The 18,209-nt window shown below is 41.5% G+C and overlaps 1 protein-coding gene across 3 annotated transcripts; it reads right to left on the bottom strand.

Moving 5' to 3' along the window:
• Positions 1–16,683, bottom strand: esyt2a (extended synaptotagmin-like protein 2a). Of its 3 annotated transcripts, XM_087811977.1 has the most exons (24): positions 16,529–16,683; positions 15,100–15,489; positions 12,370–12,411; positions 12,007–12,141; positions 9,032–9,108; positions 8,873–8,945; positions 8,722–8,811; positions 8,284–8,339; positions 7,122–7,242; positions 6,855–7,031; positions 6,119–6,201; positions 5,985–6,033; positions 5,828–5,917; positions 5,669–5,764; positions 4,596–4,658; positions 3,615–3,689; positions 3,464–3,550; positions 3,249–3,398; positions 2,792–3,174; positions 2,630–2,728; positions 2,437–2,568; positions 2,266–2,371; positions 2,040–2,089; positions 1–984 (listed from the first exon to the last, which is right to left on the bottom strand). In XM_087811977.1, exons 2-24 carry the CDS (start codon positions 15,481–15,483, stop codon positions 948–950), a joined length of 2,655 nt encoding a protein of 884 aa, XP_087668103.1. In that variant the 5' UTR covers positions 15,484–15,489; positions 16,529–16,683; the 3' UTR covers positions 1–947. The 3 variants fall into 3 exon arrangements, with proteins under 3 accessions (XP_087668103.1, XP_087668106.1, XP_087668104.1); XM_087811980.1 differs by lacking the exon at positions 4,596–4,658; XM_087811978.1 differs by lacking the exon at positions 1–984 and having other exon boundaries at positions 2,036–2,089.
• Between the last annotated feature and the right edge of the window lie 1,526 nt (positions 16,684–18,209).

Below are 18,209 nucleotides of genomic sequence, written 5' to 3'. Positions count from 1 at the left end.
TTTCCAGCTGAAGCTTTTATTAGCTCGGCGGCTGTTGTCGAGTACAAAAGAAGCAGGAGACGACAGAAACGAAGATGGACGACACCAACATAAGAATAAAAAGGCATTTAGGAGCTCTGATTTGGTCCCACTGTCTGCGCTGGTGCATTCATGATAAACTCTCTTCGCTTCAGCGTTGTGAAGCAAAATCCAGAGCTGTTTGAATCCCTCACTTCTCCTCAAGCTCTAGTTTGTAACAGCTAACATGGAAGAAGTGGGTAGTAGCAGCAGCACGACCATTTTAGTGCGCCTGTGTGTGCGTCAACATTTGTGCATGTTGTCGTTTGTTCAGAAACAGCGCTCGTTCTTGACCTTAAAAATTGCAAACAAAGTTTATGACTCACTTCTTTGGTCCTCAACATGACAAAGAAAAATTAAACAAATAAACATTTTCATTGGTTGTTTAAAATAAATATATTTTTATGCGGACTAAAACTATAATTCTCTGGTTTATACTTTCTTTTACCATCAATAAAATATTTTTTATAAACAATATCAGACTCTCATGATCTTAACAAGTGACCTCTTCATCTGTAGATCTTCTACACAACACCTTGTGTGTGTGTGTGTGTGTGTGTGTGGTGTGTGTGTGTGAGATTCTGATGACTGCAGGTGAGAGAAGGAAAGTAACGGATAAAAGTTGCCACGTGTTTTAAAAGTGGAGCAGCTACAAGCTAACGTGGATATACAAACAAATACAAAAGTTGTTTTTTTGGTTAAATTAAAAATAAAGCTATTAAAAAAATCTCTTGGTTGTTTCTCCCTTTTTACAGTCGCCGCACTGATATGTACAGTCCAAGATCTACAGCTGCAGATGTGAGAACACACTCCTTGGTTCTCCCTCCAGGGTTCATGTGCTAAACTATAAAGCTGCGTGAGCGTCGGCCGAACTCGACCAATCAGAGCTGCTAGTTCTTCGTGACGCCGTCCTCAGTCAGCTCGTACCTGAGGACCAGAACACACTAGTCACACCACAGTGCACCTGTGTGTGTGTGTGTGTGTGTGTGTGTGTGTGTGTGTGTGTGTGTGTGTGTGTGTGTGTGTGTGTGTGTGTGTGTGTGTGTGTGTGTGTGTGTGTTTCTGTGTTCATGACTTTGTGGTTTCATAAATGTGTGCGTTTATGACTGTGTGTTTCTGTGTTCATGACTTTGTTGTTTCATAAATGTGTGTGTTTATGACTGTGTGTTTTTGTGTTCATGACTTTGTTGTTTCATAAATGTGTGTGTTCATGACTGTGTGTTTTTGTGTTCATTACTTTGTTGTTTCATAAATGTGTGTTTATGACTGTGTGTTTCTGTGTTCATGACTTTGTTGTTTCATAAATGTGTGTGTTCATGACTGTGTGTTTCTGTGTTCATGACTTTGTTGTTTCATAAATGTGTGTGTTCATGACTGTGTGTTTCTGTGTTCATGACTTTGTTGTTACATAAATGTGTGTGTGTGTTCATGACTGTGTTTTTGTGTTCATGACTTTGTTGTTTCATAAATGTGTGTGTGTGTTCATGACTGTGTGTTTTTGTGTTCATGACTTTGTTGTTTCATAAATGTGTGTGTGTTCATGACTGTGTGTTTCTGTGTTCATGACTTTGTTGTTTCATAAATGTGTGTGTGTTCATGACTTTGTTGTTTTATAAATGTGTGTGTTCATGACTGTGTTTCTGTGTTCATGACATTGTTGTTTCATAAATGTGTGTGTGTGTTCATGACTTTTTGTGTGTGCGAGGGCACATATAGGTCCGTGTGTTTGTGTATGTGAATGTTCACGTGGGTGTGTAAGTTCATGAGTGGCATGTGTGTTCACATGTGTGCTCATTTTTGTGTGTGCATGTGTGAGTGCAAATGTGAGTGTATGCGTGTTTGTGAGCGTGTGTGTTCATTTGTGTGCAAGTTCTCATGCTTGTTCGGAAGCGTAAGTTCAAATGTGTGTAAGTGTGTGTGCACACGTGTCTTCATGTGTACATGTGTGTGTGTGTGTGTGTGTGTGCACGTGTGTGTCTCACCACTGCCTCCAGCCCTTGTTGATGTCTTCATGGACCAGATCCACCAGGACCTGACAGAACAAGCTTCATGAGAACATATTTTGTGTTCTGCAGAGGTCACACAAGTGAGCCGTAACATTATGACCGACGTCAGGTTCGGTCAGGGGTTGACGTGTCAACGCTAGAGAGGGACTAAGTTGACCACTGACCACTGCAGTCAACATGAATAGGATCAGGTGGAACCAACCTTTCCCAGAAGGCCTTTGTGCCTGGACAGAAGCCCGCCGCCGTTCTTCACCGCCACGTCCAGAGTCCTCCTGTGCAGGTCCGTCTGCGTCACGTTGAACTCGAAGCTGCAGAGACCAACACCAGCATCAGACCGATGACCTTTGACCCACACCCTTTCATGCAAGGTCACCTCTGCTCGTAATGCGGGTTCAAAGTTTTCTTGGCTGTGCTGGATTTTCTGCGTCCGGAGCGTCGTTTGTCGGGCAGCAGGTAGAGCCGCACGTACGGGTCGGAGCCGTGTTCGGTGAAGGCGATCAGGTTCCTGTGGGGGGGAAAGGCGGGTCACGTGGGAGGTCATGTGATCATATCGGCTGGACTCGTACCTGCAGCCATGGACCATGACCATAAGCTTGTTCCTGTGGGAGCTGTGTCGCACCGTCAGCTCCACCTCCCCCAGAGAGAAGTAGTTGTGACCGGCACCACTGAGGAGAGAGAGACGGGTCAGGACCTGGTCCGGTATGACGACGGGGACTCGGTTGTGTTACTTCTGCAGCTGCTGGACGCGCTGCTGCAGCTCCTGGGTCGCGAACGGGTTGGAGATGTCGGAGGCGATGCTCGGGGTCGCCTCTTTACCGTCGGCCAGGTGCAGCTGTGAACCGGACAGGCCCAGGTTGGAGGTGCTGCGCCCCATCCCTGCCAGGTCCTGACTCCGCCCCTCAGACTGCGCCTGGGCCTCCATCTGCTTCTTGCGGTTCAGCATTTCCTGGGCAGACGCGGACGAGGACACGGGGACCTCATTGGTGGATTTGGTCGGAAGCCCGGACTGGTCGGACGTGGTGGGGGACTTGGGGTCCGAGGAGCTGGATTTGCGAAGGTCACCCGTGTTGGAGGCAGCGTCGGAGGACGAGTCCGTGTCCACGCACAGGATCTGGAACACACCAAGATGGTCACAACGGTGACATGAGGCCAGTTTGCTAAGGCAGGGAGAAACCCGGGTCTGACCCGCAAGGCGATCTTCATCTTCAAGGTGGAACTGGGTCCAGAAGTCCGGATGGGGAAGCGTTCGTTCATCGTCATACCCTCGGCCTCCAGCAGGGTGCTGAGCGGCAGCGTCAGTGTCCCTAGAGAGCACTCGTGCTTCTCGTCCTTCACCTGGACAGTTCAAAGGTTAGTTAGTGCACAGCACCAGAAGGACTCTGGCCCCAGACTAGACCTACCTCCACCTCCAGTTCCTGTTCCCTGGGGTTGTGGATCAGGAAGCTGAACGTTTCTTCCCAGACTGGCTCGTTGGTTTTATACCTCGTCTGCATGGCACAAGTATAATATAAACATGGTCTAGACCTGGCACCCTCAAAGACCAGGACTCACCTTGCTCTCAAAGGACTTGTGGCCGACAGTGAACTGGACCGATGGATTCGGAACGCTGGTCACATTCTTTGCAGACTGCAGGTAGACAACAAGACGTAAGCGGCTGCAAGCAGGTCACTATTAAACTTGTCAGAATGACACAGAAGAACTGAGAGCAAGAACATGGTCCGGTCCAGAGTCTGTCCAGTCAGCTTCAACTGAAACACAGATCTAGTCTGGAAAAGAAAGTCTGGTCTGTTAGAAGACAGACTTAAGGCAGAGTCTCTTTAAAGGACCAGATCACTTGATCGATAAAGATCCAAAGAAAAAAGATGTATAATGAAGTAAGGTAAAATTGTTAAATGAACAGTAAAGTTTACAGGAACTTGTATCAATAACTAAAGATCGAAGTGACAAAATGTAACAACCAACAAAGATCATACCAACAGAGATCAATAATTAAAACTTAGTTAAACACATCTTTATTTGATATTGCAGATATCAAATAAAGATCAAAGTTGAATTGATCAATTATTACATTTCAAAGTGACATGCTTCAATAACAAATAAAGTTGGATTAATAACTGCAATTCAGTGATATGGACCTAATACTACTATATCAACGATACAGTACAACTCATCAATATCTCACATAAAAAGAAAAATCACAATTATATGGATCAATAACTAATAAATAATAAAGTTAAATGGATCAATAACTAAAGATTAACGTTACAATCAATACAAATCTAAGCGACATGGATATATAACTAAAGATCAAAGAAGCAGAAAGATTGTAGTGACATGAATCAATAACCAATATAGATCAAAATGTAATATACATTTTAAAATAAACTAAATAAATCTAATGTAATGAGTTTCTTCACTCTTGAATCACTGTTGTCGGTCTGAAACCAGGACCTGAGCAGGTGCAGTGAGTCCACGTTGTGTAGTGAAAGTGTGTGTCGTGCGAGGCGACGGACAGCTGAGCACAATCGTTACCTTGATGGCTTTAGAGATCGAGTTTTTCTTCAGCCTCGCGTGGTTCAACTCTAATGGGTTTCGCTTTGATCCCAATCAGGTGGAGATCAAATACACACGCACACACAAACACACACACACACACACACACACACACAAACACACAGGGAAGGGTTATGGGGTGAGGGCGAGGCATGCAGGGGTGAGAGAGGGAGACACCACACCGAGGAGAGAGATGACATGGATGATTACATGGTTAATACTGATTTCTCGTGGGAACAAACATGAGCGGCAGCTCCTCTGACGGTCACTAGCATCACCGTGAGTTCATTAGTTAGTCGAGTAGTTAGTTATTTTAACAAACATCGAGCAAAGGAAGGACCGTCGCAGGAACTTCCGACTCATGTTTGCAATGCAGCGTTAGATGGAGCCTGCAGGGCGGTGATAGTGATAGTTACAAGAAGAAGACAATCACATTGTTATTCAGGAGTTAGATCTTATCCTTCACTCATTTTCTCACTGCTTCATCAGACATTCCAGAGCCAGAGTGGGAAAAGAGTAAAACTGGATCCAGCAAAAGTCGTTCTTCCTCCGATTGACGCGAAACATTTTAAGAACTGTGACGGTGACGTGGTGGACACGGGCAGACAAGGGTCTTAGGGTTTATGGGACTAATGGTAGGATGGGGGGGAGGAGGGGGGTCCATGCGCTGGAGATTCATGCTACAACAACAGAGGTTTGAAACCCCAATCATGTCCTCCAAAACTCACAAACAAGGTCCGGTACACGGACGCCGTGTTCTCGCTGAACACCAGGCCCGACGAGCGCCGCTCCTCCAGGAAGCCGGCGCCCAGGTTACCCTCAAACACGCTCTTCAGGAGGAAGAAGGAGAAGAAGGAGGAAGGAGAGAGGAAGAGGAGGCTGAAATGAGGAAGGTGAAAAGCTAGAAAAGAAAGTGGCAAGCTCACACAAACTGTCTGGATCACTCATCTGATGCTTGTTCACACACAGGCCACGCACTACTGCGAGCTTCCCAGCATCATGACCTTCATCATCATCATCATCATCATCATCATCATCATCATCACACTCACCGGCAGGCTGTGGGCAGAGTCCAGGAAGACGATGAGAAGTGCTGATGAGGGTCCGTCGCTGGATTTGCCGGGGGCTGCTCGGATACTGGTTAGTGCCTGGACAGAGATAAGAGGTTCAGAGGGTCAGGGGTCAGGGGTCGGAAGCGTGCAGCGACATACCTCGTCCAGCTTATGCGGTGTGGACAGCAGCGACAGCCACTCCAGCTTCAGGTGTAGCTTACCAGTTGCAACCCCGTCCAGAGTGAACCACTGAAAAAGAGTCCAGAGACTTCAACCTGCTTTTTCTTGACTGTCACGCTAACGTTGCCACGGTTACCTGATCCACCTTCTGCTGCTTCTCCAGCTCGTCCATGTCGATGATCAGGCTGTGGAGGTAAGGAAGCGGTTATTCGTAAGAGCCGCCTCTAGTTGGTGCGAAGGCGACCCGAAGACCCAGGTGCGCTCGCTCACCTGCCCAGGAAGTCGTCCTTGTCTGTGTCCTCGTCGAACAGCTCGATCTCCAGATTCTGCCCGATGTGATCGAACACCTGAGTCTGAGCACAAAGGTCGAGTTTACAACCACAACTTCAAATTCCACAGGTAATGTTGTGTATTTGCAGAAGTAAACAGCGATGACATTAAGGGGTCACTTTGGGGTTTAGGAAAACATAGATAAACTTAAATAGCACAAAATGTTTTTTTTTACAATGTTGTATCTATATTCCACAGCAATATTTTATGTTTATTTTATTTTTATAATACTTCTTTTATGGTTACAATTTCAATAGTGTATAAATTAAAATACGTTTTCTTTTTGTCAACAATAAACTTTAAATAAAATTAACTAAACTAAAATAAAATATTTTGTTCATTTTTGTGTCGCAGTTAAACCTCCTGCCGCTAGATGGTAGCAGTCATTACATCCTCCACAGCTAAAGAAAGAATGAGATCACAGCGATGACTGAGGACGAGAGGATACAGTCGACTCCAGCAGCTTTTAAAGCTGATGTTTGGACATATTTTGGTTTCAAAACAAATGAAAGAAGTTACGACTTCGTCAAGAGTCATGTGGTCTGTAAATACTACAACACCAGAGTCAAGTACTCGACAATACTACATATATGCTTATGCTACAGTATCACGATTATCATACGTATGCCATAGTGTTGCCAATAAACAGCCATAGTGTCAGGTAACTTGGCCTCACCTCGTACACCTCATTCCACTTGGGATGGACCGTCTCGTGGATCACTTTGCTCTGGAAAAGCTCGTTCCCGGCCCGGATCACTCCGTACGGGTCGGACTTCCCTTTGATGAGTCCGCCCAGAAACTTGTCCTTGCCCAGCAGGTCCTGAGCCTCCAGGAAGTGGATCCGCAGGACGCCCTGGAGAGCCACACATCAAGGTCAAACGGTCCCTGCGACTGAAGACCGAAGGCTGCCGACGTGCCCCCGAGCACTGCCAGGTGTCGTTACCTTGGGAACAGGGAAGCGCATCTGAGCCATCTGAGCTTCGCCCACCAGAGGGATGGTGATCTTGTTGGGCAGCACCAGGTAAGAGCAGATGATGTCCTGGATGATGCCATCACACAGACCACTGAGGACCAGAATCACACGTGATGTTGACACGTTAACAAACACACAGAAGAAAAACACACGTAAAAACAAACACGAGAAACAAACGGACCATATTAAATTAACACAAGTGGAGACAGAACATGTGAACTATAACAAGCACGCAAACATGACACATTTTTCCAGCAGGGGGCAGCAGAGTGCACTTTTGAACATTCTCTTCTGCTCACGGTTGTGTGTCCGAGTGACAAAAAGAAACCAAAACACTTACACACATTTACAGGGTGGGGGAACTGGTCGAACAAGGGCGGCTACATTTCAGTGGGTGGGGTCAGAGGAAGCAGTCCTGGAACTGTTCCAGGACTGGTGTGTCTCACTACAATCACGCAACAATGTGCAGCACGTTCACACTAATCCGCCACAATAGTATGATTAAGTTCCTGAATCGGTACAGAGAGAAGCATACACACAGACACACACACACACGGTGAACAGGCAGACACAAACACGTGGACACAAACACAAAAAGGCACACACATACACACTAGCAAAAACACATGTAATCATAGATACAAACACACACATGGACACATACACACAGACAGAACCACACGGACACACACATAAAGATACACAACTGGACAAGAAAACGCACAGATAAGCACTTGCAAGGATAAGCCCACACACAAACAAATGGATAAGCACACAAAACACACACACACACGGACAGAGTCATGTTTCAAAAGCTCCAGCTTCACTTAGCAGGAAGCGATAACGGTCCTGATGTTTCCTGTAAGTGGGTTGGTTCTGGTTCTGGTCCTCTGGGATCCGAGCTGAATGAGTCTGATCTGGGTCTGTATATATAGCTTCTCCTAGTTTTCTCTCTCGAAGCTGACCCAAAAAACACCCTGGACCTGCACCCAGAGCTGGACCAGGAGCCTGACCCGGAGTTAGACCCTAACCTGGAACCTCCTTATGACACCATCAAGCTCAAGTGTCCCAGGTCTTGACACAACAGTGATTGATGTGAATGGCCAGCTCAGACCTCAGAACCAGAACTTACTTGACCCCAGGAATGTCCAGCATGTTGGTGAGTCCGGTCCAGTTGATGTCCAGCAGCTGAAAGACAATGCAGGGATCAGAACGGGAATTGAAAGTCGTAGATGAGTGTCTCCCCCCGGTGGTCTTGGGATGACGTGCGGAAAAGAGTAGTCAAGATGTGACAGGAAGCTGCAGTGAGTCAGCTCTGCGGGCAGTATATGCGGGCAGAACTTCCTGTTCTCGACAGGTGGCACAGAGAACAAAACATCTTTCTGACTTAACACACGCGTGTTTGACTCAAGCAAAGAATTGACTCATGAGAGTCTATTTGAACATACACATGTACAAACATGTACATACATGTTAAGCTGGGACGGAGACATCAAGTCTGAATGAGTAACTAACCGAGTTACCTAGTGTTCTGTCAACCCTCGACGGAGAAAAACTTGTTGCGACTCACCGGCTTCTTGAGGAAGAAGACGGACACGGCGCCCACCAGAGGCATGTCGCCCAGCAGCGGCTCCATCACCACTCGCATGACGCCATGAAGCTGCGCAGAGAGGAACCGTCACCCTCACGAAGCATGAACACATGAATGTTGACGTCAATACCTGGATACTCTTGATTCCGGCTCTGCAGTAGAACTTCTTGATGTCCACGTCGATCTCCGTGTTTCCGACGAAACTGAAAAAGAGTTTTGACCTATGTTAACCTTTGATCTTTGAACTGGAAATCTCCTGAGGTGATGTGATGAACAGCTGAGATGCTACCTGATCTGTAGGTCCATGATGACCTGCCTCTTGTCCACATTCTCTGTGTACACCTTCACTCCGTTTACTCTCAGAGGCTGAAAGAATACATGAGGATATGAACACATGGGGTTATGAACACATGACAATAAGAACTAATATATGAAGAAATGAACATACGAACATATAACGATATGAAGTAATAATACGAACACATGACAATACGTATACGTGCCGATATGAACACATGACGATATGAACACATGACGATATGAACACATGACGATATGAAGACATGACGATATAAACACATGACGATATGAACACATGACGATATGAAGACATGACGATATGAAGACATGACGATATGAAGACATGACGGTATAAACACATGACGATATGAAGACATGACGATATGAAGACATGACGATATGAAGACATGACGGTATAAACACATGACGATATGAAGACATGACGATATGAAGACATGACGATATGAAGACATGACGATATGAAGACATGATGATATGAAGACATGATGATATAAACACATAACAATATGAAGACATTATGATATGAACACATGACGATATGAAGACATGACGATATGAACACATGACGATATGAACACATGACGATATGAAGACATGACGATATAAACACATGACGATATGAACACATGACGATATGAAGACATGACGATATGAAGACATGACGATATGAAGACATGACGGTATAAACACATGACGATATGAAGACATGACGATATGAAGACATGACGATATGAAGACATGACGGTATAAACACATGACGATATGAAGACATGACGATATGAAGACATGACGATATGAAGACATGACGATATGAAGACATGATGATATGAAGACATGATGATATAAACACATGACAATATGAAGACATGACGATATGAAGACATGATGATATAAACACATGACGATATGAAGACATGACGATATGAAGACATGACGATATGAAGACATGACGGTATAAACACATGACGATATGAAGACATGACGATATGAAGACATGACGATATGAAGACATGATGATATGAAGACATGATGATATAAACACATGACAATATGAAGACATGACGATATAAACACATGACAATATGAAGACATGATGATATAAACACATGACAATATGAAGACATGATGATATAAACACATGACAATATGAAGACATGACGATATAAACACATGACAATATGAACCCATAAAGATATGAACAAATGACGATATGAAAACATGACAATATGAACACATGACAATATGAAGACATAATAGAACTAATAAGAACTAATTACTATATTAATAAATGACGATATAAACACATGAAGATATGAACACATGACCATATAAACACATGACCATATAAACACATGACGATAGGAACGCATGACGATAGGAACACATGAAGAAATTAATACATGTTGATAGGAACACATGACAATATGAACATATGACGATGAGAACTAATCACAATATTATTAAATGACGATATGAATACATGAAGATAGGAACACATGAAGATAGGAACACATGACAATAGGAACACATGACAATACAAACACATGACGCTACGTATACATATAAACCCATGACAATATGAAGACATGAAGATATAAACACATGACAATATGAAGACATGACGATATAAACACATGACAATATGAAGACATGAAGATATAAACACATGACAATATGAAGACATGAAGATATAAACTCATGACAATATGAAGACATGAAGATATAAACACATGACAATATGAAGACATGAAGATATAAACTCATGACAATATGAAGACATGAAGATATAAACTCATGACAATATGAAGACATGATGATATAAACACATGACAATATGATGACATGAAGATATAAACACATGACAATATGAAGACATGACGATATAAACGCATGACAATATGAAGACATGACGATATAAACACATGACAATATGAAGACATGATGATATGAACACATGACTATATGAACAAACGACGATATGAAACACTAACAATTCGAACACATGACAATACAAACCCATGACAATATGTTGACGAAGATATAAACACACGACGATATGAAGACATGAAGATATAAACACATGACAATATGAACTAATTACGGTATTAATTAATTACGATATAAACACATGACGATATGAACAGATGACGATATAAACAAATGACAATATGAGCTAATTACGAAATGAACAGATTACAAAATGAACACATGACGATATAAACACATGACAATATAAACACATGACGATATAAACACATGACAATATAAACACATGACGATATAAACAAATGACGATATGAACAAATTACGAAATGAACAAATGAGGATATGAACACATGAAGATATGAACCCATAACTATAGGAACACATGAAGATAGGAACACATGAAGATAGGAACACATGACAATATGAAGCAATAACAACACAAACACATGACGCTACGTAAACATGACGATATACACCCATGACAATATGAAGACATGAATATATAAACACATGACAATATGAAGACATGACGATATAAACACATGACAATATGAAGACATGACTATATAAATAATTGACGATATAAATAAATTGCGATATAAACACATGACAATAAGAACTAATAACAATATGAAAACATGCCGATATAAATAAATGGTGATATGAACACATGTTGACATAAACACATTACAATATAACTCATGCTCAAATGAAGTCATGATTATGTGAAGAAAACTAATCCATGAATACATGGAGATATGAAGTCATGAATATATGACGACATTAAGTCATGAATACATGAATTTATGAACATAGGTGCCACAGAATGGCTGCTTTGGTGCTTGGCTCCGTTTTTCTATTGTTTATTTTGTGCGTCGACTTATTTCATTCTTTTTTCCGTTCACAAAAAAAATGTTTTGTTTACAAAATGGTGTCTCACTCTGGGGGGTGTCTCACCTTGTCCCCCATGTCAATCTTGGTGAAGCAAAAGGAGCTCAGGTAGGGATTGGCCCCCTGCACCGCCGGCTCGATGGTGTCTCTGAAGAGTTTGTCCACAAACTGGCAGATGAAGGGCCACATCTGTCGGACCGTCTGAGGGACGGAGAGAGACTCGGGTTAACTCTGGTCCAACACAAACAAATTCAAGGTACGCAGGCAAACATACACACACATACAAAAGCCAGCACGCTAACAAACACACTTATAAAAACGCAAACACTTCAAATGAATGACACACAAACAAAGATCAAGATCTTACACAACCAAAATCAACACACATTAACAAAGAGTGTATGTGTGTGTTTATGCGTCAGTGTGTACCTTGTTCAGCCACTCCACTCTCTCCACGTCTGGATAGTGAACCTGGGTCAGAGGTCAGAGGTCAACACCGAGTTATTTGAAATAATATTTGTTACAACACAAACGTTGTCGTGAGCGAGGTGAGAGCAGGCCACGGTTTGACAGACAGAGCGTCTCCTCTCTGCAGCTTCGTCGTCTCCCTGACTCACTAAAACCACTTACAGCGAAGATAAGAGGGAAAAGGAAGGAGGACTCAGTGACTCAGCAGGAGTGAGGATGATGGACTCGGTTCTCCGTCAGATCCGAGTGTGAGCCAAACATATGGAAGAATATCAGTGTTATCAGAATACTGAATGTTGAATTTAACATTTTTAACAATTGATTTCAATCATTTCTATATTGATAGGAATTTGTATTTATTAAAACATTTTTTTTATAGTTTTTATATTTTATTCATTATTTTCCACATAGATATTGAAAACTTTAATTATTATTATTTATTATTTTTAAATTGCAAGCCTTCTAAATTCAGTATTGTAGGTGGCATTATTATACTAAAAGCATATATATATAATTAAAAGGCTAAAAATGCTAGAAAAAAAAGTGTATTTCAGTAAGTAAATTAAACGTTTCAAAATGTATATATATATATTTTTTATTTATTTAATTAAATTGCTCCAATGCTTGTATGTATATTTAAATTGAAAGACACATTTATTTGAACAATTGAATATTATAATATTGATATATATAATATTTGAATATTTTCAATTTTATAATAAATGTTCAGATATAATGTGAAATTGAAACAATAAATAAATAATGTATTTAGATTTATAATTTGTTTTTGAATAATAATACATTTAAAAAAATTAAATTAAAAACTTAATAAATGTCAATAAAAAAATGTAAATCTAAATTAGTTAATTTTTAATTGTTACTTAATTCAGTATTGTCTGGTGGCAAAATTATACCAACATTTTAAATTTCAAAAGGCTACGGATGCTTAAAAAAAAAAAAAAAAAGTTTTTCCATACAAACACGACCTGAACATAATCTGTTGACACAAACAGACCTCAGGCATGATGGATCTGGATCAGCTCGACTGGTTACGCCTGACTGGGAAACTGTGTGTCACTCAAACAGCTGTGGGGAAATCCTGACCTGCTTTTCCTGCCACGCCCGAGTCAGAGAGTCACATGGTGGCCGAGTCAAAGTCAGGGAGTCACAGTCGACATGGATCTAGAATCTGACCCACCCCTGAAGAGATGGGAGGGACCAGCAGGACCAGGAGGGGGGGAAACATGAACACACGAGTCCAGCAGACGTGACGCAGCAGAGACTCTTCACTTGTTTCCATGCAGGCAGCAGAGACCCGCCCACCTGGCACACCAGCTCACTGAAGACCACACCCAAGCCAGAGAGAGAGAACCAGGGGCTCCTCCCCGACTCTGACTCAAACAGTGACTCAAACGACAGGAATGTGGAACACTGACTCCAACTGATCTCAGTTCAGCTGAGACACAAACACAGATTGAATGATTGATTTATAGACCTTTATTCTGCCATCTTCCTCCTCAACAGGCCCTCCTTTACTACAGGGGTAACGTTCTATAAACCCCCCGAAATTAAATTAAATCGGCAAATTATTTGTCTCTTGTTTAAATGTATTATTTATTTATCATTTATCTAGTTATTTATCATTTATTTAAACTTGCAAACTCAACATTGCATAGGAGGTACAATCCCTGTCAACAACCAAAGTAACAAAGTAACAAAGTAAGTAAGTAAGTCATTTGTATTTATATAGCACTTTTCCAGACCAGGGTCACAAAGCGCTTAAACAATCAAAACAAGTATATCCTTTAAAGGTCAAGATAACACTGAGAACAACACAGGAGTTCCAGAAAATCAAGGAAAAGCCTGAACAAATAAGAAAGTCTTAAGATGTTTCTTGAAGGAGTCAGTAGATCATCAAACACAAACACAGAGGAAGATCGTTCCAAAGCTTAGGATCAACAGCTTGGAATTATTTCTCTCCTCTGGTCCTGAACCGTGTTCAGGAACCATCAGTAGATTCTGATCCACAGACCTCAGAGCCCGAGCTGGGGTGTAAGGCTGGATCAGATCAGTGATGTAAGAAGGAGCCTGACCATGAATAGATCTGAAAGTAAGAACCAGAATTTTAAAGTTGATCCAGAAAGAAACTGGAAGCCAGTGAAGAGTTTTAAGGATCGGAGAAACGTGAGTTCTTCTACTAGAGCGGGTCAGAATTCTCGCTGCAGAGTTCTGAATCAACTGCAGGCGAGACAGATCCTTCTTGTTAAGACATGAAAATAAACTGTTACAATAGTCCAGACGAGAAGACACAAACGCATGGATTACAAGCTCCAGAACATGTTGTGACATCATTTTCCTAAGTTTAGAGATTTTTCTCAGTTGAAGGAAACAGTTTCTGGTCAGTTTTCTGCAGGTAACGTCAACTGGAACCAGCTCCCACAATGCTTTGCCGCCCAGCCAACCATTCATTGCTGTCACTAAATAGAGTATTATGTTGAAAAGGCATCATGGGAGTTCACTTTTATGTAGGCACCGCAAGTAAGGTTGGTGCGGTAATTATTGCTTTCTACTGAGTTCTGTGGGCGTGTTCCATTCAAATAAATCCCCTGTGAACAAACACTAGGATTTGTTGTTCCTTGATACAATATAAAATAAATGTTGAACCACGACAGAACTTTACTTCGGACTCACCCATGACGGCAGCTCCGTGGTCGGGAGATTCTTCTTCATCGTCACCACCGACTCTTCCTCCTCCAGGTACTTCAGGGCCCGGTTAACCCGGTAGTCCTGGTCGCCGTAGTTCTTCCTCCAGTAGAACAGCAGGGCCAGTCCGATCAGAACCCAGCTGAAGCTGAACTCCAGGTAGCCAAGGATGTAGATGGGAAGGATGATGGCGAAGGTCCGGCCGAACGACGTCCACATCTTGGCGATCTCGGTCAGCTCGGACTGCGGCTCGTCCTGGTCGTCCGGGGGGGGGCCCAGGGTGGGCCCCGCGGCGGCTGGAACGGGTCCATTCGAGCGGACGTTCGGCGCTTTGGATCCTTCCATCCCGGAGCCGGCACTGCTGCTGCTCATCTACGTCTGCGGGAGAATCCAAAAAAAGATCTTTTTACACTTATCTAGTCTCACGATTACAAAAATAATGTCATCCAGGATCAGCTTAGTTTTCAACAATTACGTCAAATAATTTGACCCGCAAAACCACTTTCTACCTCAGGCTTTAAATCACATTCCAGGGACACTCCAGTGACATTCTTGTTACCTCACTGCAGCTAGCATTAGTAGCCACTAGCTAAGCTAGCAAGTATAGCATTGCGTTTAAAACATATTTAAATGTTTAAATAACACTTAATAGTAATAACACTTTCTGTCCATCACGTGTCACGTGGTTGTCAGTCAAGTTAACCACGATATCATTACCAAATATAAGCAAGTTGAGCGACAACTTTACGCAACAAATCTTCCATCCAAGCTAATAACAGACGAACATTCCTGACATTTATTCTACGTGACGTCAGCGGGTTTGTCCTCTGAAAAAAAACAAACATAAATAAATGTTTTATCGTCTGGCCACGCCCCTTTTATCACGTCATAACCAGTTTCACCAAAAAAACATTTACTTGAATAAAAAAACTTTATTAACAGGGTTTTAATCCGATGACGTCAAATGAGATTCCCCTTAAACCGTTCTTAAAAAAAATGTAAATTTTGTACTTTTTAACAAATATACTCAGTTTGTGACGTCACAAACTTGAGTTTGTTCTGGGTGTGAAATAAAATAATTTTATTCAGAAACTTCCATTGAAGTTGAGCCGTTGACAGGAAGATCAAGTCAAGATAATCGGATTCTTCTTGTCTAGATTGAATCGGGTTTCGCCAAAGTTGTTAAGAATCCGAATTAAAGATGACAGACGCGACTATGTCAACACTTTCGTCCGTCTTTGTTTGGAAGAAACTCTCAGTGAAGCGTGCAAGAGGAAAAAAAAAAAAAAGGTTTGTTTTCGATGCAGACTCTGGTGTGACGTTCTTCTCGAAGAGTGACACGTACGTGAGAACCTGCCTCGGACCAAAACCCCGACACCCCGCAAAACTTTGCTCCCCTTCAACTCCAGAGACTCACCTGTGAGGACATCCGCTCTTATGAAGGGCGACACGACGACGGAGTTTTTTCTCTCAGGAGGACCGAGCTGACATTCCCGTCCAGACCAACTCCGACACTCGTCTCTCCTTCAGCAGCTGTCATCGCGAGAACTCGGCGCGGGACTCGAGGAGGGTCAACCTGGTGACGTGACGCAGCAGCGACATCTGGGGGGTGAACATGATCCACACAGTTGAAAAGAAATAAAAAGAAAATATATATATATATAAAATGAGCTACTCAGAATTTCTCATGAATAAACATTTTCCAATAAAGTATTAAGAAATACAAAATGGTTATTAAATCAATTCCTGCAGAAATACTAGAACTACTTAAAGTAATTATGGGCCACTTTGCAATATAAATAATGTATAAAAAAATGCTCAGACAAACATCATTTTTATTGTAAGTAAGTAAGTAAGTACATTTTATTTATATAGCCCTTTCCCAGACTAGGGTCACAAAGCGCTTAAACAATCAAAACAATACTCAATAAAGTATATACTTTAAAGATCAAGATAAAACTGATAACACAACAGGAGTTCCAGGAAATCAAGGAAAAGCCTGAACAAATAAAAACGTCTTAAGATGTTTTTTGAAGGAGTCAGTAGATCCATCAAGCGCAAAGAGAGAGGAAGATCGTAAAATAAAAATGACACTGAAGTAACCATACTTTCAGAATACAACAATTAAATATGTATTCTTAAAAAACATGTTTTTTTTTTCTATTGCTTATTTTAGTTTTGATCTTCTTTCATTCTTGTATTCGGTACTGCCACAACAAAAATAAATGTTTATACGACACTGGAAATAAAAGTTTCTGATTCTTATTCTTACAAATAAAGTTCGAGTAAAATTTAGGAAATCCAATTTTAAATTAATTATATAATTTATCCTACTAATATTTACATAACTCGATTAATTTAAATTAACACCGCATTTCAAGTGAACGTATATTTAACGCTTGCTTTTTAGTTGCCCTAAAATAACAAAATACTAAAAGGATTTATAAATTTTTATTAGGACAGATATTAATTTTCCTCTTAAGTTCAATTTCAAAGATATATTCGTATTATTGAGACCATGATCAGATGTAATATTCTCCTCAAATATAAGCAAATATAACATTCCCAATTGAAAAAGAAACACAACATCTTCATTTGTGAATTGAAAATTAAAAAATATATATATATTTAAATTACTAGTAAAATACAGTAAAATCAATCATATAGAGTTTGTGTTTCACTAATTTTTACTTGTTTAGAGGTTTCTTTTTTAAGGTAAAAGGGACTAAAACTAAACCCAATTTCCCGAAGGAGATCTCCAGAGGGATTAATAAAGTCTAATAAAGTCTATCTAAACATCTTTCTGAAAGTAATGATCAATAAAACAGAAGTTATTTTGCGACCCGGTACAAAATGCCTCGCTTTGAGACAGTTAATGATGTTTTTAACTTTTTTATTCTCAATGTTACCCTTTAGCATCAAAGCTAATCAAAAAGTGGACCTCACAAAGAGCTCCAACAGTCACATGGCCGAGGTCAACGAGGTCAGAAGGAAGAGGAAACTCCATCGTCACTGGGTCAGTGGACAGTTTACATCCGCTGTCAGAGTTTCCTCGGCGCCTGGGCTTGATACAAACAAGAGTCGGTACGAGTGCCAGC

The sequence above is a fragment of the Callionymus lyra genome, chromosome 16 (assembly GCF_982586985.1).
Source record: "Callionymus lyra chromosome 16, fCalLyr1.hap1.1, whole genome shotgun sequence".
In the NCBI taxonomy this organism is placed as follows: domain Eukaryota; kingdom Metazoa; phylum Chordata; class Actinopteri; order Syngnathiformes; family Callionymidae; genus Callionymus; species Callionymus lyra.
The sequence above is the reverse complement of the archived record's forward strand: the minus strand, read 5'-3'. Positions and strand labels throughout refer to the sequence as shown.

Bases quoted from the DNA above. Each gene is read 5' to 3' on its own strand.
- esyt2a (XM_087811977.1), bottom strand. From the start codon at position 15,483: ATGAGCAGCAGCAGTGCCGGCTCCGGGATGGAAGGATCCAAAGCGCCG. The intron at 3,551-3,614 runs GTGAGTCCTGGT...TGTGCCATGCAG, and splicing joins ACAAGTCCTTTGAGAGCAAG to ACGAGGTATAAAACCAACGA. The intron at 2,729-2,791 runs GTAACACAACCG...CTCTCTCCTCAG, and splicing joins CGCGTCCAGCAGCTGCAGAA to TGGTGCCGGTCACAACTACT.